The sequence below is a fragment of the Megascapheus bottae genome, chromosome 25 (genome assembly GCF_031878675.1).
Source record: "Megascapheus bottae isolate mThoBot1 chromosome 25, mThoBot2.hap1, whole genome shotgun sequence".
Taxonomy (NCBI): domain Eukaryota; kingdom Metazoa; phylum Chordata; class Mammalia; order Rodentia; family Geomyidae; genus Megascapheus; species Megascapheus bottae.
In genome coordinates, this window is record NC_143533.1 from 16,234,038 (window position 1) to 16,258,100 (window position 24,063).

Here is a 24,063-nt window from a genome sequence, read left to right on the forward strand (position 1 = left end):
TTGTGTGTGTTTGGGGGGGGGGCGTTGTCCTCACCCCCAGGCCTAACGAGCAGGTTCAACTCCGGAGTGTGTGAGAAGGGGGGGGACTCAATTGCACCCCAAGTTGAACTGATTTTTTTGTGTGTGCGGTTGTTCCCCAAATCTGGAGGCTTCACTCAGGGACACCAAGAAGAGGGCTTGTCCCTAAGGGCCAGCGGGGAACGCCCCCCCTCCTCCCACTCCAGGGAAGCTGCATCCACTCCCAGGAGCTGCCTCGCGGGGTGACTGTGGAGTAACAGAAGGAATTGGGTCTGAGCCTCAGAGGACGCCCCCCAGCTCCCCGCCTTTCAGCACCCGGAAGTTATCCGGGGAACCCATCCAGGCACCCCCTCCCTTTCCCTTCGCCCCCCCCCCCCCCGCTCCCCGTCTCCGCCCGTCACTGGCGAGGCCAGAGCGCGCAGCCTGAATTCTGAGCCGAGGTGGAGAAGGGACTCGGGCGGCGGGGGGAGCGTGAGGTTTGCCTCTCCCCGCCCCCCGACCCCCCGCCCCGCACAATCGGGGACCCCGCGTGCGCCTCTCTTCCAGAATACCCACCAGCAGCTCAGGGTGGGCCCGGGGACTCCCCCAAACCCGACCCGTGGAGCTCCCGGGCCTTTGAGATCCTAGCGCGTCCCCACCACCACCTCACCCCCCAACACCTCAAGCCGAGCTTTTAAAGATGGGGAAATGCACGCGCGCGGACACCCAGCAGCCCTCCGGGGAAATAAAGCTGTGTGGGCCGGGGATGATGACAGTCTCCAAGCCGCCCGGCCACCTGGCATCGGGGAAGGTCGACCGCGGGAGTCCGGGCTGACGGATCTCGGCAGACCCTCGAGCGCGCCCGCGGAGACGCGTCAGAGCCCGGCTGGGAACGCCAGGCGAGCGGGAAGCGGGTCTCCCGGGATGGCGGCGGCTAGCCCAGGGTCGCGCACCGCGCCATTCCCCCCCCCCACTCACACGTGCCCACTGCGCGCGCGGGCCACCCGGTGCCTCTGGGCCGGAGCGCGGGAGTGGGAGGGAGGGGGCGCTCCTTCATTTGTACGTGGAGATGGGAGGGGGGAAAACGTCAGGAGCCCCGCGCGCGCCAGCGAAGAGGGGAGGGGGAGTACGTGGGAGGGGAAACGAGGAAGGGGGCGTGGCCGCGCCGCACGCATGCGCGCTGCTCCCGGCGGCCGTGAGGGCGGGCCGCGGCGGCGGCGGCGGCGGCGGCGGCGGCGGCGGCGGCGGCGGCGGCGGCGGCAACGGCGGCGGCGGCGGCGGCGGCGGCGGCGGCAACGGCGGCGGCGGCGGCGGCGGCGGCGGTGTCGGCGGCCGGCACCAGCGAAGCCTGAGCCACAGAGTCGGCGACAGTGAATCGGAGCCATGGCTGGAGCTGGCGAGCGGCGCGGGCTGACAGCAGCAGCAGCCGCCGCGACGGGCACGCGGGCCGCGTCAGGGGAGCGGGGGGCCTCACAGTTCTAAAGAAGGAGAAGGGGTGGTGAGAGACGGAGGGGTCGGGGAGGCTCGGGGCGAGCAACTAGCGGGGGGCGCCGCGCTCTCCCAACGGCGCGGATCCTTTTTTTTTTTTTTTTGGAAATTAATATTAAAAAAAAAAAAAAAGGCCGAAGAGGACACACAGGAGAGGGGGGACGGACGGTGGAGAGAAAGCGAGACGCACGCACGGACCGAGCCAGAACCCCACGGTGAGGAGAGGTTGCGGTCTTCCCGCCTCCCGGCCGGCGGGCCACCATCATCACCACCACCACCGCCGCCACCACCGCCGCCGCCGCCGCTGCCGCTGCCGCCGCCGCCACCGCCACCGCCGCCGCCGCCGATGTGAAGCCCGGACCCCGCGCGCGCGCCCCTCGCCGCCCGCTGCCCGGCCACATCGATGTGGTGTCCGCCGCCCGCTCGCCCCGACCACGATGAACGCGCAGCTGACCATGGAGGCGATCGGAGAGCTGCACGGGGTGAGCCATGAGCCGGTGCCCGCTCCCGCCGACCTACTCGGGGGCAGCCCCCACGCGCGCGCCTCGGTGGCGCACCGCGGCAGCCACCTGGCCCCGGCGCACCCGCGCTCCGTGGGCATGGCGTCTCTGCTGGACGGCGGCGGTGGAGGCGGCGGCGGCGGCGGCGGAGGAGGAGGAGGCGGAGGCGGCGACTACCACCACCACCACCACCACCGAGCCCCCGAGCACAGCCTGGCGGGCCCCCTGCACCCCACGATGACCATGGCCTGTGAGACGCCCCCAGGTATGAGCATGCCCACCACCTACACCACCTTAACCCCTCTGCAGCCGCTGCCACCCATCTCCACCGTGTCGGACAAGTTCCCCCACCACCATCACCATCACCATCACCACCACCACCACCCGCACCACCACCAGCGGCTGGCGGGCAACGTGAGCGGTAGCTTCACCCTCATGCGGGACGAGCGCGGACTGGCTTCCATGAACAACCTCTATAGCCCCTATCACAAGGACGTGGCCGGCATGGGTCAGAGCCTCTCGCCCCTCTCCGGCTCGGGACTGGGAGGCATCCACAATTCCCAACAAGGGCTCCCCCACTATGCCCACCCGGGCGCCGCCATGCCCACCGACAAGATGCTCACCCCGAATGGCTTTGAAGCCCACCACCCGGCCATGCTCGGTCGCCACGGGGAGCAGCACCTCACGCCCACCTCGGCCGGCATGGTGCCCATCAACGGCCTCCCACCTCACCACCCCCACGCCCACCTGAACGCCCAGGGCCACGGACAGCTCCTGGCGACCGCCGCCCGGGAACCCAATCCTTCGGTGACCGGCGCCCAGGTCAGCAATGGAAGTAATTCGGGGCAGATGGAAGAGATCAATACCAAAGAGGTAGCGCAGCGCATCACCACCGAGCTCAAGCGTTACAGCATCCCACAGGCCATCTTCGCGCAGAGGGTGCTCTGCCGCTCCCAGGGGACCCTCTCGGACCTGCTGCGGAACCCCAAACCCTGGAGCAAACTCAAATCCGGCCGGGAGACCTTCCGGAGAATGTGGAAGTGGCTGCAGGAGCCCGAGTTCCAGCGCATGTCCGCGCTCCGCTTGGCAGGTGAGCGCGAGCGGGCGCCCCGGGAACTGGGGGGGTGAGGTGGTGGTGGGGGGCTGAAGGTGGAGAAGGAATGAGGAAAAAAAAAAGGCTGCGTGCGCGCCATTCTGCACCCCTTCCCCCTAACACACACACACACACGCACACGCACACCAGCGCGGCCGGCTGCCCCTCCCGGGCCCCCGAGCGCCCCGCGACTCCGGGAAGGCTCCCCTGGAGCTCCGGCGGGAGGCTCTCCCGTCGCGTTTTGCGCTCCGGAACGCAGCTGGAGAGTCGCGGAAAGAAATCCTCCCGCCCGGCGAGGGAGGTCGGGACCCGGTCGAGCGCGTGGCTGGGCGGTGGAACACACTCGAGGGGAGGGAGGGTTGGGAAGCCCGGGGGTCGGACCGCGCTGGAGGCCGGCGGAGGCTCAGTCCCCGGCCCCGGCCCCGGCCCCGGCCCCCGCGCCCGGCTGGAGCTGTCGGAGTTGGGGAGCCGCGTTTTTTCCGGTCGCTACGATCTCCGCTTCCCCCGCGTCCCCGCCGCCCCGTCTATCCTGGGGACTGCGATCTAAGGGGAGGGTGAGGAAGGGCGAGCCAGCCCTCGGCGTCCCCGAAACCTCCGCTCGGGGCGGGAAAGGGAGGGGAGGGAGAGGGGCGGTCGGTGCCGAGGTCCCGGTGAGAACCACGGAGCAGCCGGCGACCGTCCAAACTGCCAAATCGTTTGAGATGTTTTTCTATTTTGTTTTATTCCTATAAGTGATTTTTTTTTCCTTGAGTCGAAACCCTTGGGCCGGAGTATGGGAGCGTTTATATGACACCCCCACATACACACCGACACCCCCCCAGCTCACAGAGGACTCCGGGGGGCCGGAAGCCCTCTAGGCCGAGGGGTGGGGGAACAGCGAGCCCAGCCTGGACCACACCGGGGCGTTCAGGCGCCCTCGGCCCGCTCTGAAGACGGGAGAGAGGTCGCGAGCCCTGGGCGGCCAAGAGCAGACTGGGTTTCACGGGAGCTGGGCAGAGGATGCCAAGTTGGTAGACTCCACAATACAAAGTCACCCCCCCATACAGAGAGAGAGAGAGAGAGAGAGAGAGAGAGAGAGAGAGAGAGAGAGAGAGAGAGAGAGAGAGAGAGAGAGAGAGAGAGAGAGAGAGAGGCCGACCGAGACCCCTTCCTCATCTCAATGCTGTGCCCCGGCTTGAGCCTTAGCGAAGAGAAAGGTAAAAAGCCAGAATGAGGGTTTGTTAATTAACTGATCGTTCTCCATTAATTCGTCCCTGGAGAATGAGAGACAGTCAATCGCTCTGAGCCGGGGGCACTGAGCCATTTCACAGTCTAAAATCAAAGCCGTGAGGCGGAAAGCCCCCTCCCCCTGCCTGGTGCCTGCCTGCCAATGGGAACCTAGAGGGGTGGTCAGGTGTCTGCCAGCCTGCTGCCCTTCAAGCCCACAGCAGACCCCCCAAAAAACATTTCTTGGGTCTGGGCATCTCTTGAGCCTCTACTCTATCCACCACCCTGGCCCGGTTTCCCAGCCTGACTCGGCCCAGCCCTCCCTCCAACTTTTCCAAAGGAAGTTTTCACTCCAGTGCCAGGGGAGGCGTGGTGTAAGAGGACTGGAGAGGAAAGGCTGTGGGAGTGCCCAGGGAATAGCACGCTCTTGCTCTCTCTCTCTCTCTCTCTCTCTCTCTCTCTCTCTCTCTCTCTCTCTCTCTCTCGCACACACACACGCACACACACACGGTGTGGGGCACCAAGTCCTCACCTGGGCTGCAGAGGTTCGGGGAAAGACTGTACACAGTGGTTGTCCATAGCCTTGAGCCTTCTGCCTCTCTCAGCCTCCAACCGTAGTCCTCCCCTGGGGAATCCCAGTCTTTTACCCCCCACCCCAGGCCAACCAGACCCCCTAGGGGCAAGGAGGGAAGTTGGGGAAAGGTGGAAAGTTGGTGAAAAAGAAGGGAACACCCTTCTAAACTTCTAGCCCACACCCTCACCCCCAGCACTTACTCCAGACCGAAGACCCACCACTCCCCCATTGCCTCCCCTCATTCCCCACGAGGGACAGGCTAGTAGGTTTTGTGTACAGGCCACGTGTCTCCCTCCCCTCCCTCCTGTGCAGGCACCCTTGACCTCTGCAGGTTACAGTGGCTTGGGCGATAGTTGTCCTATGGAGTGGGCTGGAGCCCACCAGAGCTCACCAGAGGTTCCAGCCCAGTGCTGCTCAAGCGCCCAGGACTTGGTTGTGGAATCAAGCGAGGGTCTGGGTGGCCCACGCGGCTCCAGGCACGTGGCCTTTTCCTAGAAAACAGCAGAGCAATTTTCGGCAGGCTTATTTTTGACAAATGTCGCCTGATCCGGGTATTCTGAGAACTGGCTGGTGACTCCTTTTCACCGTATTTCCTTAACTTAAAGGAAGGGAGGGCTGAGTTCCGAGCATCTCAGGAAGGGAACCCCACTGCAATTCCGTCATGCAACAAAAGTTAAGATCTGTTTTTAAGTCACTGAAGAACAGCCATCTCCTTTTCCTTCCTTCCTCACTCTTATCTTTCCTTCTCTCTTCCTTCCTTCCTTTCTTTCGCCCCCTTGCCCTGAGGCCCAATTTTTACTCCTCTAAATGTCTTGTTGGAGTGCTTTGACCATTGGCCTTGGTGCATACAGGAGGTTACCACCTTGCAGGTTCTGCCTGTTGGGGTCCCCCCACATGCCTGCTCACCTAGCCCCTCTGTGTGCAGAAATGTCCCTTCTCTAGGTAAAACCTGGAGTTCTCCACAGTGGGTAGTCCAGGGTCAACACCCCCACCCACACACACTTGCCCATGAAATTACTATGCTGGTGGAAGCCAGACGAAAGGAGAAAATTCTCACCAAATTAACTACCTTAAAAAAATTAAAAATCAATATATATTCCCTCAATGCCATGCTCGCTGCTGCCCATTAAAACAGCGTGACCCGGATTCGCACCACTGCTGGTCCTGAGTGGGGTGGGGTGGAGTGGGGTGGGGGAAGCTGGGCTGGGGGAGAGGGGGGGCTCTGCCTCTGACGTAGACCCCTATCAAGAGGCAAGGAGATTAGTTTCCAATTAAAGATTCCAGAAGGCTTGGGCTGGAGCTGCCAGGCAGCAAGGGAAGCGGCTGGTGACTGAAAGCTGGAAGGTGACAGTACACTGACTGGAGGGTCGGGTAGAGGGTGGTTTTACCAAAACCCAGTAGGGGAAGATGGTGTGGTCGGACTTGGGGGAACTTCGTCCCCTTTGCAGTCGAATATTTGCCCAACATGGACCTGCAGGAATGGTTGTGGGGGGAGGAAGGCAGAGTCTGCCCAGAGCTGGCCTGAGAAAAGTCTCACCCTACCCAACCTGGGTCGTGTTTGCCATGAGTGACCTTGCGGCCTGGTTGATTGATAACTGGTCCCCTGCACAAGTCCATTTGCTTTTTTGTTAATATTTATCCCGGTTGGTGACATTTCCAGTGTCCCCTTGTCTGCCCGGAGCGCGGGAGCTGGGTAAGCACGCTAGGCTGGACCGCATGCTTCCCTACCTCTTTGAAGATTCCTGAACTAAGAGGGCCTCCAGGAGTTGGAGTGTGAGTTCAGGAACTGGAAAGGTGTCTAGGCTAAAGGCCCCCTCACCAGCAATTTCTTTGTGCACCCTGTCTCAAGTTGTTCAGCTGCTCTTAGCCGGCTGTGAGGCCAGCAGCGCGAACAAAGGGCTGGTGATGGACCTGCATTCTCCTTCCAACTCGGAGAGCTGAGATCTGGAAGGGCTACCTCCCAGCATGGTTAGGGGAATGACTGGTCAGGAAGAGCTGGCGTTTTCAGGAAGAGCTGGTAGCCGGGCGTTTTTGGCTGATCCCACACCTGCAGATTGTGAAATCAAAAGGTCTCAGCTCTGAGTGGCAACCTTTCTCCCAGCCTGTTAGTTATTTGCCCCCTGGAGATTATGGGGCTGTGTTTCCCTCTGTGCAAAGCCCAGGGAAGAGCTGAAGATGTGGAGGGGTTTCAGCGTGCGTGGGGTAGAAACTGAAGCCAGTAATTTGGAGCGGGCTGCAGCTGCTTCTGGAGGCTTGACAAGGCCTTGGTGCCTATTGTGTGCGTTGGCTTTGAGGTCTAGGCAGTGAGATTGTCCACAAGGGGGAAACCCAAAGACCTGTTCAAAGGGCCTGTGACTAGTCCACCAACAAGTACATCCCAGAGCTCCAGGCCCCCGGGCAGCCAGGATACTCACACCATCCATACCCACCCTGGACGGCCAGTGCCAGTGATAGTGCCAAAAGCCAAGATGTGTCTGTCTTTAAGCCCCGAGCCTTCTGTGAGGTAAAGGGAGCTGGAGTGCTGTGCAGTCCCCCCCCCCCCCACACACACATAGTTGGTCTTTGGGGTTCATTTTGCTCTGGGGAACATGGACCGGTGGCACAGAGGATGTTTTGAGCGCCCCCTGCTGATGCCAGGCACACAGCTAGTGGGCAGAGAGAGAGCCAAGGATGCTGGTTGTATCCTTCCTTGGGTTTTGTTGTTGTTGTGTGTCATTGTTTTGTTTAAAAATGTCTGTCCAGTGATTTTTAAAACCCCTACCTAGTTTGATTGGAAGAGGGAGTGGAAGAGAAAGTGCCAGATATCTAATGGACTTAGTTTCTCATGCCTAGGGTTACCCATTGATGGAGACAAAATCTCCATCCCCCAACTCTACTTTCCCAGATAAGATGCATGCTTGTACATACTGAGTTCTGCTCTGGGTGTGTGTGTGTGTGTGTGTGTGTGTGTGTGTGTGTGTGTGTGTGTGTGCAGAATTGAGATAGAGAAGGTAAGCTTCTGAAGTCTGTCGGATGTAGTGTGAGAGGATTAGTGGCTTCTTTGTTTTACTGTTTTCTCTCCTAGAAAACTAACAGAATAAAAAAGTAGCCCCGAGTCCTTGAGTTTCCAAGTCTTTGTCTCCTCTCCTGTGAAGTGGGTGAAAGAAGTATGGGGGACAAGCTCGGAGGTGGTTCAGGACCCTGGACAGGGCCCAAACCCCTTGTGACCTAGTCTAGTACTCTTTCAGGCTAGGAAGCCTTTGAAAAGTTGTGGTGAGAAAACAAACACTACCAGCTAATGTTCTAAAGTGTACCAGAGTGGGAGGCCCCACCACCAACACTGGCACAGTGAAGTGATGGAAAAGATCAAAGCTATCCGTGTCAACCAGGTGCTTTTGTGCAGGTCTGAGTGGATGGGCACCCCTGTTTATGAAATCCGAAATGGCCACCCTGTGCATGTGACAAGGGGTTGGATCATCAAGCTAAAAAATGTTCCATTTCATCCCTTTGAAATTCGTAGTCATCTCTAATCTAGGAGATTGTTACATGATTGTTACCAAGGTTGCTTTTTTATGTCATCGTTTCCACATTCAGGATGGATTCAGTTAATCAAACAGACGCTGTTCTCCCAAGTTCTCCAAAGACATGATTCTTAGAGAACAAACAAGTCAAAGTATTCCACATTGAAAGAGAAAGAAAACTCAAGTAATTTAAATGAGGCTCTCGGGTATCTTGTGTGTCTGCTTCTGTAGTTAGCGGTCTTGTCCATGTGGCGGCAGCATTTGGCGCTCCTTGTGTGCTCCTCTATGGGAATATTTTTTTATTAAAGAATTTATTAACGTTGATTTTTACATCATTTTTTAAATGACAAGTTTAACAAACCCTCTATGGGAATATTTAAGCTCATACTATTGTAATATAACCGAGAAACTTCAGTGGGTTGAAGGAGAAATGACCAGCGTCATTCCCATCCTAACCAAGAGGGGGCAGAATTTCCATGTTTTGGCAAAACTGAATGGCCCTCTACCTAAGGTAGCAGCAGAAGGAGGATTGTTAGATCATTTGTTAGGCTGGAGAAAAATACCCAACAAATATTTATTAAATACAGTTTTTGCCGGTGGCTCATGCCTAGTATTCAGGGGGCATGGTTCAAAGCCAGCCTGGTCAGGAAAATCCATGAGACTCTTATCTCCAACAAGCTATTCCAAAAAGCCAAAAGTGGTGCTGTGACTTAAGTGATAGAAAGTTCATCTTGAGCAAAAGAAGCTCAGGATAGCACCCAGACCAAGAGTTCAAGCTCCAGAATCCGCCAAAAAAAAAAAGTATGTATATGTATTTCTATTTCAGTAAGATTGGGAGAAGAAGGCTCCATTATTTCTACATGAGAAGCATCAGCCATACAATCCAGTAAAAAGAAAAAAATATGTCTAATGGAAATGAATGTAACAGTCACAAACGTCTATCTCTTATTAATATGTTTTGATTATAATGCAATTGCATTAATCCTAATTAAGCTTAATTTCCTCTCAGAATGACAGAATAGGATTATTTGAACAGTATACAAATTATTTAGTATAGGGTCTTGCTATTCTATGTTGTGCTTGTCCAGTACCTGTTACATTATCTTAAAAGCAGAACAGATAAACTTCTTGAATTTTGTTCTCCTTTACATGGGACAGTTTAATGAGTCAACTGCTGAACAGAGCAGACAGGCAAGGCCAACCCGTGGAATTTATCATAGCAATGAGCATGGTTTCTTTGCTATGCACCTGGAAATGCCCACTTACTATCCATACCAATGACTCCTAAGTCTTACTATGTATCGGAATCGTTCACAGGTTATGTTTGTGTTGCAACCCAATGTAATTTTTTGTGCCAGTCATGGGGTTTGAATTGTGAGCCCCTGAGTTGTTTTTTGTTTTTGTTTTTTGTGGTGGTGGTGGTGGTGGTTTTTGTTTTGTTTTGTTTTTTATTATTATTTTTTTTCACTTGAGACTAGCACTCTATTCCTTGAGCCACAGCTCGGCTTCTGGCTTTTTGGTATTTCATTGAAGATAATAGACTTTCCTGCCCAGGAAGACTTCAAACTGTGATCCTCAGATCTTAGCCTCCTAAGTGACTAGGATTACAGGTATAATCCACCAGTGCTTGGTTTCCAAGATAATTTTTATAACACAACCTGGACATAGAATTTTTAAAGGGGTCCCCCTGCAGTAACTACCATGATTTTCTGGCTGCTTTCTTTGAATGAGGTTATTGCGACACACCCAAAAAACACTGATGACCTGAACATAACCCAAAGCCCGGAACCTTCTTGTTGTCTGTCCTCTGCTTCTGTTGCCAGATCAGGCATACCCAGTCAGAATGCGATCATGTCTAATTCACTATCACAAACAACCAATCCAAAAAGTCTATGCACAGAAAGTCCTGGGAAGTAGCTCATATCTTCCCTCTGTGGTTCTCACTTCAAGTTACCTAGGGGAAATTATTTCTTTTTACTCAAGATTTGGAAGAGATTTCTTTTTTTACTCTCCTCTGAAGAAGCAGCCAGAGAGAATGCAAGAATAACAGAGCTAGACATGGAACCCAAGTCTCTTTATCTATTTGTTCACTTAAACAATTATTGATGGGCAAAACCCATCTCATTAGAAGTGTTATGTGGGTAAAGACAGTCCACAGGGACCCAGGCCTGGAGGTAGGCCCAAGGGCCCACGCCCTCCATACTTTGAAGCCTTCATATTCTGATCTGCACTAGGGCATCCATTACATTTCTTGGCTCTACATCAGTGCCTGCCTCACTTTTCCAAAGCTTGCTCGTTACTCAGACTTTAGGACTCTGCACACGCGCACACGCGCGCACACACACACACACACACACACACACACACCAAATCAAATAATAAATTAACTAAAGCTCTGTATATAGGTTGGCAATTGTACAGAAGAACAGCTTAACAATTTCCACTCGACTTTGCATGCTTCCAGTCACCCATGTGCTTCCCTTCTTCCTTTTGCTTTATACCACAGGGAACTCAAGAGTCCACAGATTCTGAAAAGCATCCCTTTTTTGTTTTCACATCTGCGGATGATCTCATAGTCCCAAAGAGAGGTTATCAAAAGTACACTATAAGCACTGTCTTTCTTTCCTGTTGTCTTCGAAAACCAATCAATGGGGAAATTAAATAAACGAGTGAATAGCGCCACCTAGTGCCCAAATCTGTCACTGCCTGTTCCTCGACACCAGTGCGTGAGAGGAGTATTGATGGAGTTACAAAAATCGTTCATTAAGGCAATTTAATCTTTGCTATTAAATGTCCTTTCAATTCATTTGTGGTAATTAAGATGCAGTTAAAGTGATTAAATTCTAATTACTTATGCTAGACAAAGACATATTTGTCACACTAATGCAGTTAACTAAGGACTCAGAAAGAAAGTTAACATTTACTTCAAATGATGCAACTGGAAAAATCAGTTCCTCTTTTCATCATTAATCCAGTGAGCTGGGTGATTATGTAATGGCATTACAAGCTCATTAAATGAGAGAAGTGCTGATTAAAATGACTGCTAGGAGGAAAACTTGAACCTGAAGTAGGTCAGTACTGTTTGGTCAGCATTTCTGGACAAAATTACAAAGGTATTTTTTTCTCTCCAAGCTCTCCCAATCCAAAGTAACAAACAGCTCTTGGATTGAAAGATTGATATTAAAAGATGAGTACTTCTCATAAAGCTGTTATTATCAACCTGCTCACATGATTAAATGAAAAGATACTTTTTGTATTTTGTTCGAATGTCCATGATACTGGAGTTTGAACTCAACTACTGGACACTTTTTTCCCCTTCAAGGCCAGTGCCTTAGCTCTTGAGCCACAGCTCCACTTCTGACTTTTTGATGGTTAATTGGAGATTAATATCGCACAGACTTTCCTACCCTGCTGGCTTTGAACCTACATCCTCAAGTCATAGCCTCCTGAGTACTTAGGATGTGTGAGTGTGCATGTGTGGGGAGGGGGCTGTGTGAATGACTTGTATGTGTGTGTCCCTTTTTAAAAATAATTATGAGCTTCATCTACCTCCCAGACTATATCTCTCTAGGGAAAATAGTGAGTTGCTCTTCTTTGTTTAATGCTTTTGGCTGACAAGACTTGCCCTTTAGATACATCTTCCTGCCCTCAGCAAGGAACCTACCACTGCAGTGCAGTGATCTACAAGATGAAATCTCCGAAGTAGCACAGGATGCCCACACTTCAAGGTAGCTGCAAAATGGTCCCAAGGACTTCACTTTATGGAAGGCAATTTGAGGTGTGAAAGTTATTTAAAATCTAAGCCTACGACTCAGTTGTAATTCTTTCTGTTTCATATCAGCATATGCGAAGATCATCCCCCCTCTAAGATAGCTTTCTTACTGTGGACTTTTTTTGTGGGGTAGTCAGTTGTGGGGCTTGAAATCTGGGCCTGGGTACTGTCCCTGAGCTCTTCAGCTCAAGGCTACCACCCTACCCCTGGGCCTGGGCACAGTCCCTTAGCTCTTCAGTTCAAGGCTACCACTCTACCCCTGGGCCTGGGCACTGCCCTGATCTCTTCAGCCTTACCCCTTGACCCACAGTACCACTTCTGGTTTTCTGATGATTAATTGGAGATAAGAGTCTCATGGACTTTTTAGTGCCCAGGCTGGCTTTGAACCATGATCCTCAGATCTCATCCTCCTGACTAGCTAGGATTACAGGTGTGAGCCACTGTGCCCAGCTTACGGTGTTTTTTTTGTTTTGTTTTTTGTTTTAAAGAAAAGGTTCCCCAATGATTCCATTGGGCTTATGTTTTCTTATTTAGAAAGTTGGATGTGTGAGGGTATGGCACCTCAGAGGATCATGTCTGGGGGTACCCAACTGTCTGCCTCCTAGTTAACTGGTGGGCTCATTTTAATCATGCAGAGAACTGTCTGATTCCTCCCTTGTATCGTTACTGGTATTTTTTTCCTCCCTTACTATTAGTAAGTTATCTGTACAGTGATACCTGAAGATCTTGCAAGTACCCCCCCATTTTTCCTCAGAGTTCTCCATAGATTTAGCATCTACAGAGTCTTGCCTGACTTCATCATTATTCCAGTGGGTTTACAATGATTTTCCCTCCAGTACCCTGGTCATATTTGACAGGCAGCCCTCAGCACTTGACAATGGGCAACAGCCATTCCTTCTCTCTCACTTGTCCATTTTTCAGTGTGTCAGCTTCTACATTCCATTTTCTCCAAACGTTTATAATTTATCCTTAGTTATTTCTCTCTATCTCTCCCTCCCTCTGTCAATCTCTCCCCCCACTCTGAAACTGGAACTTGAACTCAGCATCTGACGCTTTCTTTTGCTTACTGGCTGGGGCTCAACCACCTGAGCCATGCCTCAAATTGTATGATTTATTATTGCACTTAAGTGTTTTGGTGCTCACATCATTCCAGATTTGATTGACACTAACCCTTTTTAACTTGGATGCTATGTCATTTGACATGCTCCAGCCTTTTCTGACATTAGAAGATGTTCTAAAATGACCTGGAACCTGCTCTTCTCTGAGCCTCAATTGTACTGCTCCTCTGAAAAGCGCTGGCTTATTTTGGTGGGTATAGTATTAGACACCACAAAGATCTACGAACAGGTGTATACATTGCGATTAGTGTGATGTTTTTCCACCTTGCCAAACAAAGCCAGGAAATATGTGTATCTGTATTTGTACACACACACATACATACACATCATCTATAACCTGTGTGTACATCTATAAGCATGTTTATGTATGTGCTTTGTGCATATTTTAAAGATCAAGAGTTCATACTCAAGTGGTCAGGAACGTGGCCTAGTGGTGGAGTACTTGTCTAGCATGCATGAATCCTGGGGTCGATTCCACGGTACCACATACACAGAAAAACCTGGAAGTGGTACTATGGCTTAAGTAGTAGAGCACTAACCTTGAGGAAAAACTCAAGGACGGTGCCTAGGCCCTGAATTCAAGCCCCAGGGCTGGAAAAAAACAAACAAAAAAAAGTGTTTATACTCAATACCCCCACCTCCAATTGCAATATAGTAAGCAAGCCTACCTTGTGAGGAATTTGACCAAGTAAGGACAGAAATAATAATACATTTTTTTAAAAAATAAAAAAAAAATTTTTTGTTAGTTGTGGGGCTTGAACTCTGGGCCTGGGCGCTGTCCCTGAGCTCTTCAACCCAGGGCTACTGCTCTACCCCTGGGCCTGGGCGTTGTCCCTGAGCTCTTCAGCTCAAGGCTATGGCCCTACCCCTTGAGCCACAGGGCCACTTTTGGTTTTCTAGTGGTTAATTGGAGATAAGAGTCTCAGGGTCTTTAGCGCGCGCGCTTGCACGTGTGTTCACCTAAGATAGGAGATATTTTCAGTATTTTTTTTTTTTGCCAGTCCTGGGCTTGAGCTCAGGGCCTGAACACTGTCCTTGGACTTTCTCAAGGCTAGAGCTCTACCACTTGAGCCTCAGCACCACTTCTGGCTTTTTTCTATGTTTGTGGTACCGAGGAATCGAACCCGGGTCTTCATGCATGCTAGGCAAGCACTTTAACCACTAGGCCAAACTCCCGGCCTGATATTTTCAGTATTGCTCTGCATATACTCATAAAGAAGCCTGCTTAAACATTTTTGGGTGGGATTTTTTTTTCTGATCTTTCTCCTTTCCCATACCCATGCTCTAGTACCTCTTGAGAACTTGTTAGAAATCCTGAATCAGAAGCTCTGGGGCAAAGCCCAGGAATCTGTGTTTTTACAGCCTTCCAAGTGACTCTGGTTCATGGTAAAGTTTGAGAGCACACCCCAAATGTTACAGCACAGATTGTTGTATGTGGCCCGGGTGCCATTCTGATGGATAATCAAATGCATGACACAGAACTGCTTCTCCCCCCCCCCAACTCCCACCCCTTACCCTTGCTCCTCCTCTGAATCTGAAATGCACTACACCCAAGGGATCCTTTTCCATCCCAGAGCTCACTGCCATCCACCTTAGGCACCTAGACATATGGAGAAGAATCTGTCTGTCGACTACTGCTACACCATCTCACAGCCACACACAAAGGGTGTCAAGTCCTTCACAGTGCATGTTGTAACATGTGGGAACCCTGTGTCCAGTCCTCAGTGCAGAGGGTGAGCTGAGAATCTGACCCTCTCCCCACCCCCACCTCTTACCCAACTTCCTCTTTCATCAGAACCATAGAACAAAGCCCTCAGTGTCCTGTGCACTGTCACCTCTGAGTCCACCCCAAACTTACCCACTGTCTCTGATCATCAGTGAAGCTGGGTTTCCAGGCTCAGCTTCATTATGCTCAGTTCGCACATGATTTAGAATAGCAGTTCTTTCGTTGTGTGTGTAGGAGATGTGTGTGTAGATGCTGTATCGGTGTCTTTGGAATAGGGTCCCATGCTTTTAGTGTTTTTTCAGGTGGCTCCAATTTGTAATCAAAAAGTAGAAATTTTGTGAGTGTGTGTGTGTGTATGTGTGTACGTGTACAAGTGCACAAGCCCTGGGGCTTGAACTCATGGCAAGGGCACTAACTTTGGAAGCCAGAAGAGATGTTCTTGAGATCTTTTAGACCTCAGGGGTCTTCAAAGGCTGCCTGCTCATTAATGAGATCTTCAAAAAAAAAAAAAGAAAAGAAAGGAGGTGATTTGTCCAAGGGAGGTAGAATCTGAGCAAAGAAGATTCAAGCCTGAGGCGTAAATGTGTACTTATACTTGCATTTTGACTAAAAATGATAGGAAGAATCAGCAACTTTATTTCCACACATCTACAGTAATCCTTAAAGGGTTACAAGTTTAATCACTTCAATGGATATGGATATTATATTGTTTAATGCCTATTACCATCCTGAAAGGCACAGGTAATAGGATATTAAGCCCAATACCCAAAATCACATCTATCACTGGTCTCAAAGCCAGCCTCTGAGTCTTCTGAGTTCATCCAAGAATTCCTGGCAGGCCAGGGGATGGTGGCTTATGCCTGTGATCTGACTTTATCATGAGGCCAAGATCTGAGAATTTTTGTTCACAGGACTCTTACCTCCAATTAACTACCCAAAACTCAGAAGTGGAGCTGTGGCACAAGTGGAAAAGCACCAGCCTTGAGCAAAAATGCTAAAAAACACCTAAGCCTTGAATTCAAGTCCCAGTTCTGGCACACACACACACACACACACACACACTAAAAAAACTTCACGTATCTCAGGATGTACAGCTCAGTGTTTTAAGGAACTGGGTATTTAATAAATACTTCGTGGGGCTGAGAAGGTGACTTAGTATTAGAGTGCTTTCCTAGCATGCAGGAAGCCCTGGGTTTGATTCCTCAGTACCACATAAACAGAAAAAGCCAGAAGTGGCACTGTGGCTCAAATGGTAGAGCTCTAGCCTTGAGCACAAAAACGCTTGAAGGCAGAGCCCAGGCCCTGAGTTCAAGCCCCAGGACTGGCAATAAACAAACAAACAAATAAATAAATGCTTTCTGTTGTATCCATCCTTCCTTTTATGAAAGAAAGCAAGGTGTAGAATATCCTACAAAAAGTACCATAAAGCCTGACCTGCCCTCCAAACCACCACTCTGGCCTTTTTTTTGTTAATTGAGCTTTCTTCTCACATCCATTCTGAAATACTTAATCTACCTTGCTATTAATGGCTAGACCAGTGGTCTTTTTTTTATTTTGTTTTGTTTTGTTTGAGATAATGGTCTTGTTATATAGCCCAAACTGGCTTCAAATTCCTGATCCTTCTATCTGTGACTTTCCAAGTGCTAGGGTTACAGATTGCCCCCATCAAGTCTTCAGATCCATCTATTTTCTATCAGGAATCTTTCAAAGTAGGGACAATGTCTAGGTGCCAAGGTCTCTTGCCTGTAATACTAGCTACTTGGGAGGCTGCGATCTGAGGATCCATTCAGGGGCTTACATTTCCAGATAGGTCGTCTGCAGCCCAGATATTCATCTAATTCAACCAAAGACAAAAGGCAAATAATGGTAACCCAGAACCCTACCTGGAAATCCCACCACCACCTGTGTTAACAGTCTTCCATCTATTATGGTTCCCTTTCAGTCTCCCATGGAGTTTCAGTTAGAGGTCCAGATAGACAGAAAATGCTATCTCCCTTCTAGGACCTACCCTGAATCTGTCCTCACATGTCCTGTGTCCCTTTGCAGCTTGCAAAAGGAAAGAACAAGAACATGGAAAGGATCGAGGCAATACACCAAAAAAGCCCAGGTTGGTCTTCACGGACGTGCAGCGACGAACTCTACACGCAATATTCAAAGAAAACAAGCGTCCCTCCAAAGAATTGCAAATCACCATTTCCCAGCAGCTGGGACTGGAGCTGAGCACCGTCAGCAACTTCTTCATGAACGCCAGGAGAAGGAGCCTGGACAAGTGGCAAGACGAGGGCAGCTCCAATTCAGGCAACTCATCTTCATCCTCAAGCACTTGTACCAAAGCATGAAGGAAGACCCACAAACTCAAACCTCGGTGGAAAAGCTTTAAATCATAATTAATAAGAATTAAAATTTTTTTAAAGACACAGGACCTCAAGATAGCAGGTTTATACTTAGAAATATTTGAAGAAGATGAAAAGAAGGATGGGGGGGGAAAGTGATATTTATAGTCCAAAGAAACCAAAGACTGAAACTCATCTGCATTCTGACTTTGTTCGGAGACACACACTTCAGCGGGGGTGGGGGGCAGGGCGAAGACTTGGCAAGAAGAATTGGAAGCCGCTGGACAACCACTGGATGTCATGCCTTCAAATCCCCGATCACTCTCACTGTGCTTGGCTAGGTAGGGGTTTGGAGCGCAGTGATTTGGAGTGATCGAGTGGATGTCTTTGAAGATTGAACTTTCCCATCTATTCCACGACATCACGGAGGTGGACGGTGTCTCAGTAAAGTGTGTGGGTGTGTGCATGGGCGTGTACACACCCACACACATACACACCATCACCACCACCACCAGTGGTTTGGGACTTAGGCAAGGCTGGTTTTCAGGAAGGGGGTTGTACTGGAAGAGTACAACCACTGTGGTATGCAGGGTTGTCTGAATCCATTGTGTGATTTTTTGCTTGTCCAAGTCTAACGTTTGAACCTGCCAGGTTGGCAACCTATAATGCAGATTCAACCCCAGCAAAGAAAATTTGAATGACGCCTAAACCAGTGCATTCTCTTTGTTTGTTAAGGAATGTTCAGATATTTTTTAAGAAATGAGACAAGAGCCCATCCATTAAAAAAAAATCACCTAGGTACCAAAGACACACTTAATATTATAGTGCAGGTATTTTATCGCAATGATTTTAATAACCAAAGCTATTTTTACACAAGATGCTATGTAAAGTTATACGTATGAACTGCTCGAGCCGTAAGACACATGACACATAGATTCACAACTATTATTTATGACACGTGAAAGCATTTTGAAATATGAATTTTTTTCAGAACTGGCAAGAAAGAATGTAGCTTCAGGGAAGCAATTAATATCGTAACATGGAGGTCAATACGATACACATGCACATCCAGACATAAAGACAAAGAGACCTGATGCCATGGTATCTTCCTAGCTGAGAAAACCTGGGGACCCTTCCAAAATTGGAACCCCTGTTTGTATACTAGAAAACTAAGTTGAACACAGCAAGATGTGTCTAAATTAGAGAATTTGTTCAGAGTGATGCTTTTTAAAAAATAAAAGACCATCCAATAAAAACTTAGACTAATTCTAGCTTACATTGCGTTTAAGCATTTGGTACCAAATACTTAAAAAAAATAATAATAATACTTAAGGGACATAAGAAAAGTCAGCTGGCCAATATTATTAAAATTAATTGTCCTATATTTTGTAGCCATCCTAAAAAAGAAATAAAAATTTGATTTTATTGCCAATCCCAAACATTTTAGAGATTGACCATCAATAAAACAGTAGGTGCTGAGAAATGGTAGAATAGTGGCATCATGTAAAAAAAGATAGAGGTCTAATTGAGTGTATTTCGAATTTTCAACCCACCATTATGGTATGGTGTAGGCAGAATCTCACAGACTTTGAAATCTGTTGATGGTAAACAATTTATTTTACTAAGCATGCCTACATCCTTTCTTGCTGCTGCATAAGCCTAGAAATTTTATAACATTTATTCCTCTCTCTAACAGGGACAGATTTTTTTTTAATGACTAGATCTGAGGTTCCAAATACAAAACTTTAAATTTCTATTTTCCCAAATTATTTAATTGAGGCTATATAAAGCCAAAAAAAAAAAAGTAAGAAAGTACTCGTGGTACCCTAGTGTCCAGAAACTTCTCTTTGAATTCAAGTGAATTGTAATTTAACTGACTGATTGCCTTTGGAATCATCAGTAAAAACTTGAGCCAGATACTGCTAGCTCACACCTGTAATCCTAGCTACTCAGGAGGCTGAGATCTGAGGACTGCAGTTCAAACCCCACCCAGGAAGGAAAGTCCATGAGACTCTTATCTCCAAATAACTATTAAAAAAAAAACAAAAAACAGCAACAACAAAACCAGAAGTGGAGTTGTGGCTCAAGTGATAGAACACTAACCTTGAGCACAAAAGCTCAAGTCCTAGGATAGGGACCAAAAAAAAAAAAGAATACTCTACTTACTATACCTAACCAGAAATACAAAAGTAAAAATTATCCTAATAATAAGTTGTGTATGGAGATTGACTAAAAATGCCAGAGGAAAGAAAATTGAAACTATCACCACCCAAAATCTAACTGTTCAGGATAATATCTCAGCATCTTATCTAGGTCTAAAATGGGCACGTATCTTGAGAGAAGAACTAAGAACCTAAGGCCACAGCCATCGGTCTGTTTTTCCTTTCTGTCCCCTGAAGAAAGAGAGAAAGGAAACCCAACACACACAATTTCCTTTCATGAAAGACTATGTTTGCCTTGATGCATTTTGACTTTGTGTTTTTTCTTAATTTTATTCAAAATTCCACCTGAAAATAATTTTTTCCTTCTAAATATGGCACAATTGTGGCTCAGCTATTAATAGACAGTTAAAACGGCCACCCTTCAAGATTTGCTAAATAGAAACTTACCAATGACACAGACAAAAAAGGAAGAAAAAAAACCAACAACATTTTCCTCTCTCCCTACTTGTGATAGGGTACAGGTCTATAATGTAGTCATCATATAGGAGGGAGGAATGCCTTACTTGAAATAAGAGAACTTACAAAGAAATGCAAGCTGTGTCTATGTAGCTTACCAAATTTTAATAATCTAGGAAACAAAAATTGAATTCAGACAACCACAGCTCTCCAATTTTTCTTTTCTACATTACCCCAATGATTATGTAGGCACAGTCTCAGTATTTCTGTTTTAAAGATTTAAATATTCAATTAAATCTTTAAATGTGGTTTCTTTCAAATCACCAGTTTTATTACTTGCTACAACCAAAGATGATGTTCATACCAGCATGGAATTTGCACCCATATGCAATTTCAGAACCCAGAAATGTATTTTCTCATAAACAGATGCACAAATCAGAGCCTGAGAAGCAATTTTTTTCCCTTGACAATTTAACCATATTCACGACATTTGCTTTTAAGAAATCATCGTGGACAAACTCAAGTTTCTCACAAGCAATCCACTTGTCATATCGCGTGTAACCGACTCTAGACTGGCATGTGGAGAAAATGCTTCTGTTCCTTTTTAGAGTAGTGTTATTTTTTTATTGTTCCTGTTTTTTTTTAGCCTATCCCATGCAACAGTGCAGCTCCTGAGATTACCAATCATCAATCTTTTATCAAAATCCCCCTTTTAAAAAAGTTCTCTTTCACCTAGACCCTCATAATGTTCATGTCAAGACTATATGCATTTCATTTTTTTATTTATTTTTTTAGAATCCAGAAGTTAGTCTGTTTTGGAACAGTCCTCTCCTACCTAGAAGTTTTCCTGAGAGTGGGCCAAGAGGTGTAAAATCTGGCTATTCCAAAAGTCAGACATCAGTGAATCGTCACATTAAAATAAAGGTCTGAAGCTGGGTGCCAGTGGCTGATGCCTGTAATCCTAGCTACTCAGGATGCTGAGACCTGAGGATCCTGGCTCAAAGACAACCCATACTAGCTCCCATGAAGCACCAAAGACTCTAGAAGGGGAGCTGTAGCTCAAGTAGGTAGAGCATCAGCCTTGAGCAAAAACAAACAAAACCTCAGGGACAGTATCCAGGCTCTGAGTTCAAGCCCCAGGACTGGCAAAAAATAAATAAATAAATGAAATAAAATAAAATGAAGTTCTGGTTGTCAGGAATTCTAATCCCAGGATGCAGGGGGAATAGACTCCAAAGACCAAAGAGAAACGGGGGGGGGGGGGGGGGGGGGAGGGAGGGAGTCCAGAAGTGTTAACTAAAAACATCACTCATTGTGCCCACCCTTCAAAAGCATTATTCTTTACTCCAGGACAACCATAAAGCATAGTACACCCACATTCATTCAACTCATTACGACCTTAGGTAAATCCTTCTCCCACCCTCCATCTTTGCAGGTTAAATGCAACTTTACTATACCAAAGAGTCCTAGGACATTATCACCAGAGCTATAAAGACATTTCCCCCTCCCCCAAGAAAGGCCCTCCCTTCTTCGTAGGTAAATGATGAAAACTATGCATTTAACAAACAAAGAGAAAGCACTTCCTTTTCTATCAAAGTTGTTTAGGGTGCATTCAAATCCCAGAGGCTGCTTTGGAGATGTACTTTGGCCTTCTGGAATGTGACTGTGGTGTGGTAACCTTTAATACTACCATTGGTAACTATTTCCTAACGAGTAAGAACAAAGAAGCAGAAGGTAAGAAATAGCGACTTCCATGTTTAAAAAAAAAAAAAAAAGAAAGAAAAAGAAAAAAAATAAGAAAAAAAATGAAAAAAAAAAGTGTAAAGATCTACTATTTATAGGGTGAACCAAAGACGCTACCTCACTAGATTTCCATTGGTGATTTTAATCACATTGATGATACCAAAGAATACCAAAGATATTTTTCCTGCACGGCATTGGTCTGGAAAAGGGAACTCCTCTCCTTCCCCTATCCCTTCCTCGCCTCCTTCCCCCTCCTCCCTCCCTCCTGTGTGAAACTTGTCTTCATTCTTAATAATGATACAATAATGGTCATTAGGAAATACTTAACTCTTACGACTGCTAGTTCTTGTAAATCTCTAGGCAAACATGTTGCAGACTTTGTAAGGAAAAAAAAAAAACTCTTAGGATGAGTGCCTTGCTTGAACCAAAGTGTTAAACCGCTGTTGACCTCTCTTCTCCTTGTACTCTGAATACCTCAGCCTCTTAGAAAGGCCACTAATGAAGAAAAAAAAAAAAAAAGAAAAAAGAAAAAAAAAAAAGGAATAATTATTCACCGTGGTGCTTTTTCCGTGCAACCATGCAATGAAACTTTCTTTGATACCAAAGGATGACTTCCTCTTTCCCTGTCCCCCAATTTCTTGCTGATAAACCAAAGCTCCTCCTCCATCTTTCTCTCTCTTTCTCTCTCTCAAAGTCCTTCCCTCTCCCCAGTACCCCTCCCAACCCTTTCCTGGGTCCCTTCCTCAGGCGTGCCGTGCTTCTCTTACTAATTCCTTCGAATACCTCATAGTAAGAAAGTTTTAGGATTATGTTGTATAGAGAGTCTATGTGATAAGGCAGAACTTACTAGTTTGGTAATTGTTAAGGTTACTTTAAGAAAAAAAAAACCTTTATAATTCTTATTTATTTTGTAGCTTGTATGTTGGGGATGTCCCCTCCCCCCCCTCCTCTCTCTTCCCCTACTTTGGTTTGGGGTTTATTTTCTCGACAGAACAACTCTGTTGCTCAAGGAAGACTTAATTTCTGGAAATGTTCCCAATTGGGTTAAGGTTTGTTGTTTTTTTTTTTTAAAAAAAAAAAGAAAATATGGAAAAAAGAAATGATTTTCATTTTGAGGGTTACTTATGATGGTTTTTGTATTTCATAGAAAATTTGTTTCCACAGGGTAAAAAAATATATATAAATATATATCTATATATGTCTATCGATCTATATAATCTTTTTGTTTGTGAAACTGGTTCCTATTTTTCTCTGTCATGTGCTGTGATTCTTTCTAATTTAATTACAATTTTATATGAGCTTATTTAATCACTGCTTTAATTTATGACTGTGTCTTTATTTTTTTTAATGTATATAGTAGAAAGAAAATGGCCAAAGCTTTATGTTCCAATCTTTCTGTTCTGGATGCTAAGTTGGGGACAAGTACTTCTCTCTGCTGCAGGTTGCATCATTAGTGTTTTCTTAGCTGGTATTGGATGGGGATTTTGAATTACTGCCGAGGGTCCCTGCCAAACTTTGTCCAGGCCAAAATGAGTGTTTTTAGGTAAGCCCTTTCCGTCATTCGGAACAAAGAAGAAAGCCACTCCTCTTCATGCTTTTACTTTAATTCATTAAATTGTTTTTCAGAAAGAAAAAAAAAAGAATTTGTTTACAGGTGAAACCTGTCATTTCAAAGCTGGTACTGGGACTTGAACTCAAGGCCTGGGCACTGTCAAGCCTGGCACCCTACCACTTGAACCCACAGCTCCACTTCCATTTTTGGGGGGACTGTGGAGTGAGGGAGGGAAGATACTTAATTGGAGATAAGAATCCCACAGTCTTTCCTGTCCTGGCTGACTTACTGTCCTCAAATCTCAGCCTCCTGAGTAGCTAGGATTAAGCTAGCCCCTGGCATCTGAAGGATGAGTCCAAAGAATTTAAACGATTTCAAAGCACTAGCATTTGTGACATACTTCGCCATTGCTTTTTTCCTTCCTCCCTCTTTCTTTTTTTTTTTTCACCTGTTTGCTGAGGGTATGAGAAATCAAAAGTATAAACATTAAAAAGAGACAAGCTAACTGGAATTTGGAAAACCTCTAAGTGCCTCCCTGCTACTGTGTTCTGGGACAAAATGGGCAGAGAAGGCCTAGAGGCCCCATTCCTTTTTTGCCTGGCAAGGCTATTAAAAAAAAAAAAAAGGAGGAAGGGAGTCCATGTAGAATATTATTATTTGGTCTCAGTTATCTTTGTCACTTGACAAGCATGTTTCAAGGTGACATATTCTTTCCGTGTATTCTTCCTGGTCATCTTTTACCCCATTTGATCCCTCCCCCAGCATCCCATATGCCCTTGCCAAAATTGGAAGAATGATCTGAAAACTTCCAGGTCAATGTACCGCAAAACCATTTGAGTATTT

The 24,063-nt window shown here is 47.5% G+C and overlaps 1 protein-coding gene across 1 annotated transcript; it reads left to right on the plus strand.

Annotated features, from left to right (window-relative positions):
• Positions 1-1,614: 1,614 nt before the first annotated feature.
• Onecut1 (one cut homeobox 1) lies at positions 1,615-19,461 on the plus strand. The gene is made up of 2 exons (XM_090358382.1): positions 1,615-3,075; positions 17,021-19,461. The coding sequence occupies exons 1-2, from the start codon at positions 1,923-1,925 to the stop codon at positions 17,311-17,313; spliced, it is 1,446 nt and encodes a 481-aa protein (XP_090214508.1). The 5' UTR covers positions 1,615-1,922; the 3' UTR covers positions 17,314-19,461.
• The last annotated feature ends 4,602 nt before the right edge of the window (positions 19,462-24,063 follow it).